Source organism: Terrapene carolina, unplaced genomic scaffold, assembly GCF_002925995.2.
Source record: "Terrapene carolina triunguis isolate 2854851 unplaced genomic scaffold, T_m_triunguis-2.0 Scaffold374, whole genome shotgun sequence".
Taxonomy (NCBI): domain Eukaryota; kingdom Metazoa; phylum Chordata; order Testudines; family Emydidae; genus Terrapene; species Terrapene triunguis.
In genome coordinates, this window is record NW_020664725.1 from 11,111,208 (window position 1) to 11,129,119 (window position 17,912).

At 42.9% G+C, this 17,912-nt stretch overlaps 1 protein-coding gene across 2 annotated transcripts in view; it reads right to left on the minus strand.

Annotated features, from left to right (window-relative positions):
* The window catches only part of TBCEL (tubulin folding cofactor E like), a 38,208-nt gene that overhangs the window by 14,400 nt on the left and 5,896 nt on the right, over positions 1-17,912 (minus strand). The window contains exons 1-6 of one of the 2 annotated variants that reach the window (XM_026657916.2): positions 17,362-17,715; positions 14,774-14,885; positions 9,947-10,096; positions 6,682-6,821; positions 4,185-4,366; positions 2,216-2,472 (exon numbers count right to left, since the gene is read on the minus strand). In XM_026657916.2, the coding sequence (XP_026513701.1) occupies positions 2,216-2,472; positions 4,185-4,366; positions 6,682-6,821; positions 9,947-10,096; positions 14,774-14,777 (733 nt within the window). In that variant the 5' untranslated portion in view covers positions 14,778-14,885; positions 17,362-17,715. Of the gene's footprint in view, positions 1-2,215; positions 2,473-4,184; positions 4,367-6,681; positions 6,822-9,946; positions 10,097-14,773; positions 14,886-17,361; positions 17,716-17,912 lie in introns of those variants that run through there. The other variant, XM_029912920.1, reaches the window with a different exon arrangement.

A 17,912-nucleotide genomic window follows, 5' to 3' on the forward strand; every position in this document is an offset into this window, starting at 1 on the left:
CTAATGCTTTAATTCACTTACATTAGGGTGTGAATAAGGCCACATCACTATCAACTATTCATCCCCCAGAAAATTGAAAGATATGGGATCTTGCAGCCGCCGCCATAATTGTTATTTCACCAGTGAACCGTGGTGACATTCTTTCAAACAGTAATCTCAATTCAATTAACGAATTACCCCAGCTATCCAAAATACAGTGGTGCATTTCATCTATTTGACACCTTTTCACTCCATGTCATGCCTTTATTTAGATAGTTACTTTGGCAAGTCCAGCCGCTGTGGAGAGGATTTAAAATCAGTTTTCAAGAACTCTCCAGACCCCAAGTCCCCCCCCCAACATGTGTGATTTAATTCACGGTCATGTCCTCATTGGACTTCCTGTTCAACTTGGGGCTTCTCAGATCATCCATGTGCTGCATAGTATCCAACGGGGTTGAACGCTTGGTTCCACCCGAGCAAAACTGCCTCCTACAAGATGGTCCTCTCAATGACTCAGCATTTTTCAAGTCTGATTTAAAAGGTTCATTTTCCCGTAGTTAGCTGCAGTTTTACTAAATGGTGTAAAGCACCGCTTGGTGCTTACATTGTATAGCACGTTGATACATGTGAAAGGGGTTTTATTAATACTTTAAGCCAGGGGTGGCCAACCCGTGGCTCCGGAGCCACATGCAGCTCTTCAGAAGTTAATATGCGGCTCCTTGTATAGGCACCGACTCCAGGGCTGGAGTTACAGGTGCCAACTTTCCAGTGTGCCAGGGAGTGCTCACTGCTCAACCCCTGGCTCTGCCCCCACTCCACCGCTTCCCGCCCCCTCCCCTGAGCCTGCCATGCCCTCACTCCTCCCCCCCAGAGCCTCCTGCACGCCACGAAACAGCTGATCGGGAAGTGCAGGGAGGGAGGGGAAGGCGCTGATTAGTGGGACTGCTGGTGGGCGGGAGGCACTGGGAGTGGGGCGAGGGGGAGCTGATGGGGGGGGCTGCTGACGTATTACTGTGGCTCTTTGGCAATGTACATTGGTAAATTCTGGCCCCTTCTCCGGCTCAGGTTGGCCACCCCTACCTTAATCCCTCTATGGCTCTGTATAATAAACCAACAACTACAATAATGCATTAGGTGAATCTATACTAGAGTCTGTGTATTGACTCTTATAAGTTAGGGAGAGGAAAGGGGCCCATGACTGCTGGTAATTATCAGGCAGCCAAACTGGAACAAAAACTCTCCAGGAAATTCATGGCAGAGTTCTTGAGAATGAGAGGATCAAACAAACACTAGGAAAACAGCTGTAATTGAACAGATTTTTTTACACAGCACTATTCCTAGGTTTTCCAAATTCAGCTAATGAAGCATGCACATCTGGGAGATGGAAGTTGAATGTCATTTAGCACCTGTGATCTGTCCCATAGCTACCTATCATTGGGGCTTGGAGGTACAAAGTGTGTTCACTGCTATGCCAGTTGATTCTCCAGCCTCAGCGGGGCTTATTCGTAGGGAGGCCTCAGCCAAAGCTTCTGGCGCAGCCTCTTCCATACATACAGTTAAAGAATCTAACATCTAAACACAGGTGATGGGTTTTGCTCTACTTGATCCCCTGTGTGTGCTCCAGTAATGCACATACAAAATGTGTGCGCCTGTAAGTGAACACTGGGTCTAGAGGTTGATTAAACCGTAACCTTCCTCAGAATGCAAACTGGCTCCTCAGTCACTGACATTACAAACTACTCTTACTTATTCTTCCTGAAAACATGGTGGCTGTGTTAGACCTTTCTCTAGCCCAGTTAGTGACCTACCACACTAGCCAGGCAGCTTTTATTACAGTCCTGCTTGGGCTGCACTTCTGAATAACTTTCAGTCTTCGTTTAAAAGCTGGGGTAGACAAGACTGAAAACGACTGTAGCCTCTGGCACTAGTATACGCTACCCAGGAGCGTAACAAGGATATTCTACTGTACAAGCTTGTGCTTTCTCCACCTTCTCTGATCTGCTTAACACACAAGTAGCCAGCAGGAAGCAATACTGATTGCAGACTGCTCATTCCTAGCAAAGATGTAGGATGTCACTAGCAAAATAACATTCTTCTCCCCACCCTGTTAAAGCACAGGTTTCAATTTGCACCAAAATGAGAATATTCCTCCTCCCCTCTGCCAAAGCAAAGGTTTAGATCAGGCATTATCGTTTACACAAGGAATATAAAGAACATGCTGCTTTCAGTACCTCACCTGATCTGTGCAAGCTGACGGATCGCAGGTTAGGGAACAGCCTTGCCAAAGAATCATTTGATTCTTCAATGGTTGTCAGGTGATTGTTGGCCAGGACAAGCGTGTCCAGCGATGGAAACATAATTCCGAGCTTTCGAATTTCAGTCCAGTCTTGAAGATTATTGTCAGTTATGTGGAGTAATTTGAGAGACTGACAGCAAACTGGAGAACAAGACACTGTTTCATAGTCGTTAAGGCACAGGAAGAGCTCCTCCAAGCTGCACACAGAAAGAAATATGCTCTTACTTGAAGGCTTCTTGTTAAATTGTAAACGGTCTTACCTAGAGGCCCCTGTACACACAGTTTTCAAGAATTACTTAAACATGAAAGGCCCCAGCACTCTCTGAAACCTCAGTGTAGATAGGACTTCCTACACCATCTTTCAGCTAGATGACTGTCAGAGCGCTTCAAACTATATTTTGTATATTTTCAGTCAGGCCTCCACTTGCACAAATCTGCACGCTCACAAATGGTGTCTATGTACTTCACTGGTGCCAGTACCCACTAAAAGTTCTGACAACTCCTTGGAATAGTTTCACAAGTAACCTTTAAATAGTTAACACATGCACAAAAAGAAATGTTAAGAGTTTATACCCAACAAAATCCATTGGCCAAGGCCCAAGGCCAACTAATAGGTGTTGCAGGTGAAAACACCACTAGCTAAAGGGCTTGACCAAGCATGCTGGTTTTTAGCAATGTTTGCACCTTGCACCAATTTGGGCGTGGATGGGCTCATCACTGCACAAGTGGAGGCTGAAAACCCATTCACGTATTTATGGATGTTCCCATCACCAAAGTCACGGAGGTTGTACCAGAGATTTAAAATGAACACTAGGAACATTAAAGACTATTACCACACTATAAACCCCAGCTCCTGGCCAAAAGTCATTCACCACTCATGTGACCACTTTTAAGGTGAAAGGTAGTGTGCATTTGTCAGATGACAGCGATGCTACCTAACTGCTTTAAATAAGGCATGGCAAAAATAAATAATAATAATAATGGTGAATCCTTTTAAACTGGGAAAAGACTCTGATAAGCAGCCTCGCATCCCAAAAAAACAGGCCAACAAAAAAGAAACAGACTGAAGATATTTAAAATGAAATATTGTACTGAATAAAGAAATGGGAATAAAAATAATGCTCAGTGGATTTTTTTATTTTAATATTTAGCACCTTTCTGTATTAAGACTGGAACTTAGAATTTCACATCTGATTAAATCTCTCTCAGACTACGTTGGCAATGGCCGAACATGTCTCTATTAAACAGAATTTATGCTACCATTGTCCCATTTAAGCAGCAATCATTACTATTAGCTATCAGTAGGCTAAATTGGTTCCCTGGGAACAAAGTGGCTGTCTCAATTAAGGGTGTACTGGTTAAGCAGAATACTGTAATAATAGATTTCTTTACAAATTTGCATGAAGAGGAATCTGGTATCCAACTGAAATTGCAAAGGCATTTCAGAGAGGCAGAATGCCAGTGCCAAGGTGGAAACTGGACAGGACCCTGAGATTAACACATGAAAAGTGTGATGAGATCTTTAATGACAATTGACCAGGACCTCAGATTTATGTCCCATCCAAAAGCCATTAGCACGGTGCATTGCCATTCATTCAGTCGTAGCTCAGTGGAAAAGAGTGTCACATGCTGAATCATGAAGGCCATAATCCATTAATTCATGCTAGTATTTAGATGTATTCAATGTGTGTATGCACCTATGCAAAGCTCTAGGCAAGTTCAGATCTAGAAATGCAATAAAACATTCAGTTGGCCCAATGGCAAGAGTTAAACCCTTCCAAGTCCCAAAGAAAGTAAATCTCCTTCCTCTGCTCAGCCCACTCACCCACACCCAGCAGCCTTTCCTGTTATGAGCTTTGTCTGCATGCAGTGGGCACTCCTCCTTTCACACCATGCGCCTCATGCTTACTCTGGTAATTCCTGCAGTATTGTATGGACTGTTTCCCAGGAAGCTTTGCTGTTGTTTAGCACCAGTTTGCGAACACCAGCGAAAGATCCAGCACATGTTCTCTCTAAAACTGACAAATTCAGAGGGTTGGAACTCAGGTTTAGAAACTCCAAGTGAGGAACATTTGACACAATTTTACTGACCTAGTGGGGGAGAAAAAAAAAAAAAAGAAAGAAAAGAGAGAAAGAAGCATATCAGGAGGTAATCAGACCTCATTCAATAATATTCCATCTTGTAGAAAGGGATCCTCCAGCAGGACTGTGAGCCAAAGAAATTATATGGATAAAAAAAAAATATAAGGCTTTTAGATAGCTATCTGTAATTCATACTCAAACTATTCACTGATCTCAATTGATTGGCTAATTGCACATTCACCTCAACAGTTCATTTAATTACACTCTGAAGGCAGCTTGATAAGGGAAAGCAGATCCCTTGGGAGAGATCAGAAAGTCCACCTGAATACCAGCCTAAGAAATAGCAAGTCACAGAAGCCAGCATCTTAGAAGGCTATTGGACCCTTCTCTAGGCAGAGAGAAGCAAGAGCATGTCCCTCGAGTGTCTGATTGTTGCACAGATCAGTTGCTCAGTTTTTCCACTGTTCCCCACTAGGAAGAGACCACACAATTTTGCCTAAAATAAAAGGCTGATAGAATTTAATTGTACATGCACAATGGATTCCTTATCAGATTCCATTAATCTATGAAAGCACCAGCTTTCTTACGCACATGGTGCTGGAGTTGAAAGGTTATGAATTCAATCCAAACATACATGTAACAGTGCTTGGGGCTAGCTATTCTATTGGCATGTATCAGGTGCGTATGTGCGTAGCTTGGAGTTAGGGTGAAGGATTAGAAAAAGGGGACAGCCAGGATATATGTATCAAGGGTGCAGAATAGATTAAGGGGCATGTGACTGGGTGTGAAGAAGTGGGTGATGCAAATGACTTGGGGGAACTGTAGCAGAGGAGCAGGCTGTATAAATGGGAAGACAGGTATAGGGAGCACCATCTGGGGGAGGTGGTGAATGGATGTACTTGCCTTTCAACTGATTAAGGCTGTTAGAAGATGTTTCACAACTAAAATGAGCACAACCACAAATAAGCACTAAAACAGACCAGATTGATAGAAACTAAGTTACCCACTGGTGGACTTTCAGGGGCCAACATAAAATGAGCTGCTGGTGCTCTCACTCCTGTTCCTAGTGACCACGTGCCGCCACCACAAGATCATCATCACAGCTAGCACAAATGGACTCTTAAGTTGGCAGTCGCCATAGAATCTGAACAAGCCCCTTGGAAACTGAACTCTTATCCTAACCCACAGAAAGGGCCCCTCCAGGTAAGTGCTGAGCGAAAAGCAGCACGGGAAAGCTTATGCTGTCCCTGGCCTAGCAGATCTGTTCTGTGATCAGAAGACTTACATCAATACTATATCCACTTCTTGTTTAGTGATTAGGAAATATTTTAAAATAATTTTTTTTAAAATAAGGTTAGACTTCAGTTCATCTGTTTCATCTCAATTTCCAGTAATTAACAGTGGGATAAAAGCAGAGCATGAGCAGGGGAAGACACAAGACAGTTTAATGTACTCTAATTATTCTACTACTACTATAGTGCATTTATATAGTGCATTTCATCCAAGCACCTCGAAGCCCTTTACAAGCATTAATTAATTAATTAATGAAACTTCACAAGTCGCCTGTGAGGTAGACGAGCATTATTAATCCTGTTTTGAAGAGGAGAAATCTGAAGCACAGAGAGGATTTCTAACTTTCCCAAATCATACAGAATCAGTGGCAGAACTGGGAATAGGACTCAGGAGTCTCAGCTGCCAGTCCCCTGCTCAAACTCTTCTGATTGCACTCCTTCTGTTAATGATCTATATTGCTCATTAACCTCTTGGTGCATGGAATGATCGTTCCAATGCTTTGCACGGAAGGAAAGTATATTTTTCACCTGCAAGATGAGTTCAGAAATTACTAAGGAAAGTGAGTTAAATGCCTGAGGGTTGGTCTATGCTATGAAGTCAGGTTGATTTAACTATATCACTCAGGGCTACGGAAAAACGTCATGCCCTGTGGGATGTAATTATGCTGACCTAAGCCCCAGCAGAGACACCACTAGGCCGATGGAAGAATTTTTCTGTTAACCTAGCTACTGCCTCTCAGAGAGGTGGATTTACTATAGCGACAGAAGAACCCCTCCTATTGCTGTAGTATGTGTCTACACTACTGCTGTAGCGTTTAACGTAGACATACCCTGAATGTAGCAATCAAGTTTATTTACTTTGACAGCTACAGAGCAATAAACATGATCTTCTAATGTGAACTACAACACTCTAAAATGGACACATTTAACTACTTTGAAATGACTGAGAAGATCTGAGATCTAGCACTATAAATACAGTGATAAGAGCAGTTATTGTTGCCATTTAGCAAGGCACAGGTGTAATCACTTTACCTCATGCCAGCTGTCAAGTTTGTTGTCAGAGAGATCCAGCTCAGACACATGAGCACAGAAGGCAGCAATTTCATTCTCCTCTCCTGCGCAGGTTATTCCACAGCTGTTCAACACCAACACACTTGGAAGGTTGAGGCGATCTGAAATGGGGGAGGAACAAGATGCCTTCCCCTCAGTCTCATGTTTTCCCAGCTATAGAAGATCATCCCTTAGTCTCATCAAAGAACAAACACAAGTATGAAATCCAGCAAAAGGAAGGGATTAATCAATAATTTAGTAGTTGTATAATGATTTACATTTCTCAAGCAAGTCAGATTAAAATCATACATTTTAAAACAGATAACTAAATGTGAAGTAATTTCACTATTTATGATGTTTGCATTTTCTCTCACCTATCTCAATGAAAACACAGTGGTCAGTTCCATTTTAGTTTATAGTCAGTTTCTAATCAATTTTACTTTTAGCACAAGGCTGCAAAATGTCAGTGGCAAATATGGCAAAAGAAGGTTTCCTTAAAAACTGCCTCCATTGAATTTTTTTTTTATTTTTTTTTTTGTAAAAAAATCAAGGTAGCACTTGTATTGCTCTTAGGTTTTGTAAAAGCTTGGTTGTTGTATAACATTACAAAATTAAACCTGGGCTTAAATTTGACCTGAGAGAGTCCTTTTGCTTAATAGAACTTCACTGTGATGCAGCTATTATGCCTATTTTATCAGACATAAAAAAGTTCACAGCCTCATTTTCTTAGGTGATGAGTACCCAGACATCCTATTGCAGTTAATTGTAATTGTAGGTTCCTAGCACTTCAGAAAAATTAGGCCATGAGTTACTTGCCCTAAGACACAAAGGTCAGAAGCAGAGCCAGAAATAGAAACTGCCTTCCAGTTCTGTGTTGTGACTACTACATTATGCTGCCTCTCATGGTGGAATTTCCACTGCCAAGAATTCTCTCTAAAAATGTTTGGTTTATAATAATAAGCTATTTCAACAGGGAAATTCAGCATGTGGATGAAACATACCATATCTTACAAGTGTCAAACGCAATGTACTTTTTTTCTTACCCACTCTGATAAAGCACTTTGAGATCTATTGATCATACGCACAAAATAAGAGATTATCTTCATAAAAATCTCTTTCCCCTACCCCCTTCTCCCTCCTGGTATTTGACAGTTATTGGACAAGAGAAGAACTGTAAGAGTAGGGGATTATTGGAAGGCGATTTGACGTTACCTAGCTCATTGATGGGAAGTTATATTAAATTCTACTGCTGTAATTATGGTATTATTTGTAACTTAAAAATAAATTATGTCAGGGGTGCCTAGAACATATGGACAGGGACCCTCTTGTTAGCTTCTGTAGCTATCTATATATCTATAATATAAATAAAAGAAGGCACACTGAAAATTAGATGGTTCTCTACTGAGGTTAACTTTGAGTGACATATGGTACATTCTGTCCTTGACTGAATTCTCTCACTTTTGTTCTCTTCTGTCAAACCCACTTATTGTCATTTTCGCCCAGTGAATTTCCTCGTTTTTCCCCCCTTTGGGGCTGCTTATGATACAAATCAACCTGATGGGAATTTAAACTATAGTCTCAACTAGAGATGGGCAAGAGGTTAACAAATAAGTGGTGGCTCTGGTTTGCTAAATCCCAAACCATAAGTTGTTTGAATAAAAAGTGAACCAAATCCAACTCTCTCAGAGTGTGGGGAAAGATTAGATAAAAGGTGGTAAAGTTGACCCAGTTCTAGCTAAAGACTTTGGATATAGGGATTTTTATCTTATGGATCCTGGAAGGTGGTGTAGGTAGGGGTGTGTGTGTGTGTGTGTGGGGGGGGGTAATAGAAAACCTATACCAGGGGACATGCATCTCTGGATCAGCCCCAAGGCAGTTAGGATATTGGGCAAGGAGAAAGGGGCATTTCTTTAGGGTGTTGGTGCAATGTCTCTTAGTAGACCTAGTCTTTGCATCGAACAGGCATCACAAAGTAAACAGGAAAGCAACCTCACATGGCATAAAAGACTGAAGTCATTGTGATTCTGCTTGACCAAGGGCCCAAACCTGTGATGTGCTAAACCCCCTTAACTGCTATAGACTTCAAATCAGAGCTGAAGGCACTCTGGATGTTACTGGATTGGGCCCAGAAAATACATAACAGCTGTGCCGGGTGGAATCCAGAGTAATTTAAAATGTTTAAGACACCTGTGCCAAGTACACATTGCTGCAGCCACAGAAGAATGACTGAAATGGGGACAAGCTGGGCAGAGTTTTCCTCCCTGGATCTCAGCGCTGTACAGGGCTTTACTTTATTGGCAGGAGAACCTTGGGCCACAATTCTTTCCAACTGGCAGTAGAGTGGGGTGGGGAGAGTCAAACTAATTTTTCAGCAACTATCCCCCTGCCAGTAATTAGGAGCTTTAATTAACCTCTGGGCAATTGAAATGAGCAAGAATTTGGATTTCACAGATGAGGAAATGGAGGTGAAGTAATATTCCCAAAGCCAGAGAGGATGGGCAGGGCTGGGACTACATCTCAAGAGTTCTTGGCTCCCAGGTTCATGCCTAGAAACCTGCCCCAGCACCTTTGATCCAATCCTGGTAGCCTGTTCAATTTCAAGTTGCTGCTGTGGACAATGCCAGGCTAGCAGCGTGTGTCTATACGGTGCCCCGATCCTACCCGGGGACTATGGGCCCTACTGCAGTATACAACACTTGACCAGAGCTCAAAGAGCCGAGAAGCAATACAATAGTGATACAAGCCATACAGCAACACAAGTGTGATTATTTGGTTTGGTAATTCAGTAGGATTTTTCCTCCTGGATGAGTAAAAGCTTGGTTCTCAACCAGGAGTCTGGGGCACCCTGGGGGGGGGGGCCGTAAGCAGGTTTCTGGGGGGTCCGCCAAGCATGGCCAGCGTTAGACTCGCTAGAGCTCAGAGCAGGAAGCTGAAGCCCTGCCACATGGGACTGCAGCCCAGGGCATCGAGCCCCTGGCACTGAAGACAAAGCCTGAGCAACTTAGCTTTGCGACGCCCCCTTTGGTGTGGGGCCCCAGGCAACTGCCCTGCTTGCTTCTCCCTAATGCTGGCCCTGGCTTTTATATACAGAAAAACAGTTGTCATGGTACAGCTGGGCCGGGGAGTTTTTATAGCATGTGGTATGGGGGGGAGGTTCAGAAAGAAAAAGGTCGAGAACCCCTGAGCTATGGGATGAAATGATCCTGCCCTCAAGCCCCTGTATGCACAGATCCAGGAGGAACCCTACCTTTCATAGGTGATCCCTGTGGCGTTGCTGGGACATGCACCCCCATTCCAGGACCTCGACGATATGGGAAGTTCTCGGGGCTGTATTTCTCACAAAGAACTTGCATGAAACTCCTTCCGCTGGGCTGGTCCATGATCCCTTCTTGGAATTCTACAGTTAATGCAGAAAACAACAGATAATATACACAATCCACTGCTAATCAGCTCATCTCCAGAAGGCAGCAGTGAATCTTATGCTACACTTCCTTAAGTAACGGACAATTTTTTAAAAAGCTAAGGACAGCTTGGCTGTAAACAGAGTATACCACCATATATTTTGCTCTTCCAAGCACAAGCACCCTGAAATACTACCAGGCACTTCCTCAAGACAGTGACCCACAGCAGAAAAGGGCTGCTAATTGATCTTATCAGTAACCGTGAACACTTCCTAGATTCCCTGGATCAACAGGTTTGAATCCTGACAGAGTCAACTCAGACCTTCATCGCTTCAAAGGGGATAACACCGACTTCCATGAAGTTTACTGTGCAGGGATGTTTTAAACAAGACCATATAATTTAAAATCCTGCCTGCTCTGTATGGACATTTACGATCCCATGGAACTTAATTTAAAGCTCTGTCTCGGGGTCATTGGCTAAAATCCCCAACCCCAAAGTTATGCAGCATGCTGTCTGCCTGGCTGACATGCTCCACCCCAGAAGTGGCTGCATTTCAGTGATGCCACATGCATATAGTTCTTAAAATGCATTGGGACGTGTCAGAATGAATGGCGCTATGTAAATATTATAATCATTAGTCCGCATAAGATAGTTATTACACACCCAGAGAAACAACGCATAGCTATTATTTAAGCCCACAAAACACAGTAGTTAGAATTCCAAAGAGATTAATACAATCATGCCCATGACAAAACAGCTTTTTCCCCCACAAGGACTGCAGAGTACTTCACAAACATTAATGAATCCTCATAATGCTCTTGTAAGGCAGGTAAGTGTTATCTCCATTTTACAGATGGGGAAGCTAAGGCAGAGAGGTGTGTGACTTGCTCAGTCACAGGACTCTGGCATAGCTTAGACCAGAACCATAGGGTACAGGCTCTAACTCAAACTATTTATTTTAGGTATGTCTAGGGCACCCATCATCCTAGACAACAGTGCCTCATTCACAGCAAGTTTTAGCGTGAAAAAGATCAGCCTTTTTCAGCTGACCATTTCCAAAGGCGTTAAACTGAGACTGCTACCCAGGCATGGAGAAAGGATGGAAAGATACAGGCTTTTGATTAGGATGTTAAGACTGTGCCATGAATCAATAGCACAAACACATGAAGAAATTGCTCAGCCAGCCATAAAAAAAAAAAAAATCTCGCTAGTTCAATTTTGCAACTCCCTAATGTATATCGAAGATGCATGTCACTGGGATATTTATGCACCACATGAAGCAAGGTAACATGGAAATTACAAAGCAGAGGCTCTTTATATGCCAAATCAAAGGGCTTTGTGTATTGTGGTTTGCTGACCTTTACAGAATAGTATCAAATGTCGGCTGGCAGTTACTCAGTGCTTAGATACTATGGTGACTGGCATTCTACACGTACCCCAGATAGAAGTTAGCTCATCTGTCCTAATTTCTTACCCAGGGCTCTGAACATTTCATAATATTTATGATAAAAAGAAATTGTGTTTCATTAAGTCAAGGGAACTGCACAGCATAAGGGCCTTAATACAGCCTCCGCATCCTAAAATGTAGCCTGCAAGGCATCTTGGATGAGAAGAAATCCAGAAAGACTAGTGATTTTAACAGCCCAGGGCACAGGTCTACAGTGACTTAGCGCTTTGAAGATGTTGAACAATACAGAAGTGCTAAGGATTATTTTCCTCTCTAAAGTCTCTGAGGACATCCTGTTTGTTTCAGGACTGTGTCTTTTTAAAAGAAACACTGCCGTCTCATCCTTTCAAAGAGTCTGCAAATGCTTCTCATAACTGCATGCAGGGTGAGGAACAAGCTGAGCAACGGCAAGTTTTCATTGTGGCTAAACTTAACCAAAAAACAAGTAGCCAGCTGTTTTGATTGCCAAACAAGGCAAATCAAACAAAGAATACGGCACTGCCTAAAGTCAACTTGATAAACCACGTCAAGACACTGTGGTCTAGCATTTAGAGCACTGGACGGGAACTCAGGAGATCTGGGTTCTCTTCCTGGCTCTGCCTCTCGAAGAACTTGGGCAAGTCACTTCACCTTCCTGTGCCTCAGTTTCCCTAATTGTAAAAAATGGAGAAATGATACTGAGCTCCATTTTAAAGCAATTTGAGATCTATTAATGAAAAACAATAAGGACTAGGTATTATTATGATGTTTTCAGGACCAGGGCTATAAAGTTCCCCCCAAAAAGAAATCCTATCATATAAAAGCTGCCTAAAATTATTCTCCTAAATTCCCTGAAATGCAGTCGAACAAGCATAAATGAGGTCAAAATTGGGCCACTGGTGTCTGAGTTTTCCAAGTAAGGTATAAATAATTAACTATTTTCTATTACTGACAGAAAGGTCAACTCAAGCTTGTACATTTCTCTTCATCAATCTGTGAGCTCCAAGAATCTGCCTTCCCTCTACCTAACCGGAAGACTGTGTCTATGTCCCATCCCCACTGCAATTAACTCTTCCTTAGTTCCACTATAGGTGGAGATGAATGGCAGATTATGAAAGGAAAAGGAAAACATCTGCTGCATAGATTTCCCCTCTGCTGTGAATGATCTGTTTGGAGACCATGACTTTGCTTTTCCTTGGATGATTAATCTCTGGTCACAAACTGTTAGAGTACCTCTATCACAAAGGAATTAAATATCAAACAGTGAGACGACCCAAACCTACCACCACCATTCTATAAAAGATAAGTTATGCTCGGTAGGGATTCAGAAGCCTTGTGCTACAGAATCATAGAACTGGAAGGGACCTCGAGAGGTCATCTAGTCCAGTCCCCTGCACTCAAGGCAGGACTAAGTATTATCTAGACCATCCCTAACAGGCGTTTGTCCAATCTGCTCTTAAAAATTGCCAATGATGGAGATTCCACCACTTCCCGAGGCAATTTATTCCAGTGCTTAACCACTCTGACAGTTAGGAAGTTTTTCCTAATGTCCAACCTAAACCGCCCTTGCTGGAATTTAAGCCCATTGCTTCTTGTCCTATCCTCAGGAGTTAAGAAGAACAATTTTTCTCCCTCCTCCTTGTAACAACCTTTTATGTACTTGAAAACTGTTCTATCCCCTCTCAGTCTTCTCGTCTCCAGACTAAACAACCTAATTTTTTCAATCTTCCCTCATAGGCCATGTTTTCTAGACCTTTAATCATTTTTGTTGCTCTTCTCTGGACTTTCCCCAATTTGTCCACATCTTTCCTGAAATGTGGTGCCCAGAATTGTACACAATACTCCAGTTGAGGCCTAATCAGCGCGGAGTAGAGCGGAAGAATTACTTCTCGTGTCTTGCTTACAATACTCCTACTAATACATCCCAGAATGATGTTTGCTTTTTTTGTAACAGCATTACACTGTTGACTCATATTTAGCTTGTGATCCACTATGACCCCCAGATCCCTTTCCACAGTACTCCTTCCTAGGCAGTCAGTTCCCATTTTGTATGTGTGCAACTGATTGTTCCTTCCTAAGTGGACTACTTTGCATTTGTCCTTATTGAATTTCATCCTATTTACTTCAGACCATTTCTCCAGTTTGTCCAGATCATTTTGAAGTTTAATCCTATCTTCCAAATCATTTGCAACCCCTCACAGCTTGGTATCATCCGCAAACTTTATAAGTGTACTCTCTATGCTGGGGTGGGCAAACTTTTTGGCCCGAGGGTCACATCGTGGTTCCAAAACTGTATGGAGGGCCAGGTAGGGAAGGCTGTGTCTCCCCAAACAGCCTGGCCCTGCCCCCTCCCATCCCTGACTGCCCCCCTCTGAACCTCCGACCCATCAACCCCCCCTGCTTCTTGTCCCCTGACCGCCCCCTCCCAGAACCCCCTGCCCCTAACCGCCCCCCCGTGGGGGACACACCCTCATCCATCCTCCCCACCCCCGCTCCCTGTCCCCTGACTGCCCCAACCCCTAACCACATCCCCCACCCCCTGACAGGGGTGGGGCTGGGAGCTAGCCTCCCTGGCCAGGAGCTCAAGGGCCAGACAGGATGGTCCCACGGGCTGTGGCACGCGGGCCGTAGTTTGCCTACCTCTGCTCTATGCCATTATCTAAACCATTGATGAAGATATTGAACAAAACCGATCCCTGCAGGACCCCACTCGTTATGCCCTTCCAGCAGGACTATGAACCACTGATAACTACTCTCTGGGAATGATTTTTGTACATAGTACAACACAACATATAATGGGAATAAAAGTATCTTTTGCTGTAATTCCATTTGTGGGGACATTAAAGCCCCCATGGCATTTGTGTAAGAGTTTGCCACTTTGTCCTCCTCCTCCACTTTTTCTTTTTAAGTACTCTCACCACATGAGGCTGATCACCCATTTGGCGCACACTCCTTCCCCCGAGGCAGCTTCATCTGAGTGGTACAATGTGTAGTGTTTGTGAATGGCAACACTCAAGGAAGGGTCCCTCTCTCTCAAAAAATACATTTCATGTTGAAATGCACAATATGCTGCAGTGATGATACATGCTAACAATCAAGGCTTTGGGCTGAAATGCCCTGATCTTAACATACACTTGTAGCTCAGTCACTCAGAAGAGACAGATATTTGCTTCCAAACATGCAATCAGACCTTCTGTGTTAGACCTTTTAAAATTCTAAGTTTTTAAACAAAAGAAATTCACTCACCCATAAAGCGCTCTCTCCTTTACTTTGCTTTTTAGTCAACTCCACCGCTGTTCATGCACTGAGCTAACATCGGTTGGTAAATTCCACATGAGAAAGTCACCTCAATACAACACTGGAAAAGAAAACAGAAATATTTCACACACAGTTCATACTGAATTTTTTGCTTAGTAAACCAATTTTGTCTCCAGAGGACAGCAAGCTTAGGGTCTGAGTAACTTTCCCAATTCAAAATGCATCTTTCCCAATTCCATTCGATTCCATTCCTGAACAGTTAACACTAGTCATAATCATTCTAGATGCATTTTCCAAAGCTGCACCACTGTTCTACCATGCAAGTATGCATCAATATGGCAAAATAGTCAGGGTTAATAATAAAGGGTTCACAGAAAATGCAAGGACAACATATGGTATTTTCAAATCATGTCTCACACATACAATGGCATGACATGATAATTTGCACTGTGAGCATTTTTACACAGCTGATTAAAAGGACATCTAGTTTTAGATCCAAAATTCAGATTTTTGTGTGTGTGTTAATGTGGAAATAACTACAAAACCTACTCTGAAAAGGTACCCATGATATTTTAAAAATGTCAATGAAAAGTGTTTTTCTGGATTTAAACCTTCCTCTAAAGCAGAGATCGGCAACCTTTCAGTAGTAGTGTGCTGAGACTTCATTTATTCACTCTAATTTAAGGTTTCGCATGCCAGTAATACATTTTAATGTTTTTAGAAGGTCTCTTTCTATAAGTCTGTAATATATAACTAAACTATTGTTGTATGTAAAGTAAATAAGGTTTTTAAAATGTTTAAGAAGCTTCATTTAAAATTAAATTAAAATGCAGAGCCCCCCCAGACCAGTGGCCTGGACCCAGGCACTGAGAGTGCCACTGAAAATCAGCTCCCATGCCACCTTTGGCATGTGTGCCATAGGCTGCCTACCCCTGCTCTAAAGTGTTGTGAACTCAACCAATAACTATATGCTAAGTGTAAGAGACCCAGAAAGTGAAACTGACTAGTAACCAGAGTGAAACATTCATCCCAGCCAATGAAATACAAAAAAAGACAAACCAAGGGAAGCAAAATGTATATCAGACTTTTATGCTTTCATTCCAGTGATCTAAGGCACACAGGTTTCTTGAGTTAAATGTTATAAAGTATACTGAAATCTTTGGAGGGAGGGAGCAACAAGCAAGTTGTTCAAACCTAGAGAACAAAAACATGGTAATAATAGCCAACTGGATTTGTCAAGAACAAATCATGTCAAACCAATGTAATTTCCTTCTTTGCCTGTGTAACCAGCCTAGTGGATGGGGGAAAGCAGTAGAGGTGATTATATATATATATAATATAATATATATGGACTTCAGTAAGGTTCTTGGTGCAGTTCCACATGAAATTCTCAGAAGTAACCTTGGGAAAAATGGTCTAGATGAAATTATTATAAGGTGGGTGATAAATGGTTGAAAGACCAAGTAGCTATCATAGTTCACGGTAAAACTGGCAAGTCATATTAAGTGGGGCCCTTCAGAGATCTGTCCTGTCTGGCACTATTCAATACTTTCATTAGCAATTTGGATGAAGGAGTGGAGAGTATGGTTATAAAGCTTGCAGATGACACCAAAGTGGGAGGATTTGCAAGCACTTTCAAAGACAAGATTAAAATTCAAATTTATCTTGATAAACTGGAGAACTGGCCTGAAATCAATAAGATGATATTCAGGAATGACAAGTGCAAAGTACTGTACTTCAGGTGGAAAACTCAAACGCACAAAGATAAAATACCATAGAAAATAACTGGCTAGGCAGCAGTACTACAGAAGAGGATCCAGTGGTTATATAGGATCACAAATTGAATAAGAGTCTACAATGTGATGCTGTCGTGGGGAAAAAAAAGGCAAATGTCATTCTGAGATGTATTAGCAAGAGTATCATATATAAGACACAGCAGGTAACTGTTCCATCCACTCTACTCAGCACTAGTGAGGCCCCAGCTGGAGTACCATGTCCCAGTTTTGTGCACTACACTTTAAGGAAGATGTGGACAAATTGGAGAGAGTGCAGAAGAGAGCAACAAAAGTGATAAGAGGTTTAGAAAACATGATCCATGAGGAAAAGTTGAAAGAAATGGGCATGCTTAGTTTAACTGAAGGCTGAGTTTTCAAATACATAAAAGGTTATTATAAAGAGAATGGTGATCAATTTTTCTCTGTGTCCACCAAGGCTAGAACAAGTAGTCACCTTAGTTTGCAGCAAGGGAGATGTAGGTTGGATATTAAGATGAACTAGTCTTATAGTTAAAAAGCTTGTTGCTGAAACAGGTTACCAAGGGAGGTGGTGGAATTCATATCCTTTTGGGGGTTTTATGAACTAGTTAGACAAACACCTGTCAGGGATGGTCCAGATATACTTAACCCTGCCTCAGCGAGGGGGGTGCAGGAAATGGACTAGATGACCTTTCGAGGTTCCTTCCTGTCCCACATTTCTGATTCTAAGGTGGGAGAAGTGCAGATTATTATAGCACATATTAGGTACAGCCAAAACCGGTAAGAAGTTAATACACAGCTGAGTTTAACTGAACCTCATACCCTTTTTTTTTTTTAAATCACATGCATCACTTTTTCTTCTCCATGATGTAGTGAAAATAAGCCAATATCTAGGACAGTCATGCACTTGACTAGTGGTGCTCAGCCTCAGGGGGGGCAAAAAAAACACAAAACCAAAGATGCATCTAAATGAAACTGGCTTATATTTGAACTCTCAAGGTGCAACCGGGCATTAAAGGCGTTTCACGGAAGGTCCGAAGAAAAACCTTCCCTTTTTCTCTCACAACCCGCCCAGGCCCCTCGGCCCCGGCCTTCGCCAGAGTCAGGAATCACCGGATCCAGAGTCACTCCGCATCCCCCCCCCGCGCCCATCAGGGCCACAGCACCCTCAGCCCGCCTGAGGACCCGGGGGGGGGGGGGGGGGGCCCCCCCCCCCCAGGGTTGTGCAGCCAGTGCCCTCCCCCCCCCACCTCGCAGGAGCCCTGGGCACAGCCCAGGGGACACCCGGGGCGCAGTGCCCTGGGCCAGGGCAGCGCAGCCCCCGCCCGCTGCGAGGAGGCCCTGGACAGCTCAGCCACTCAGAGCCCCAGCGC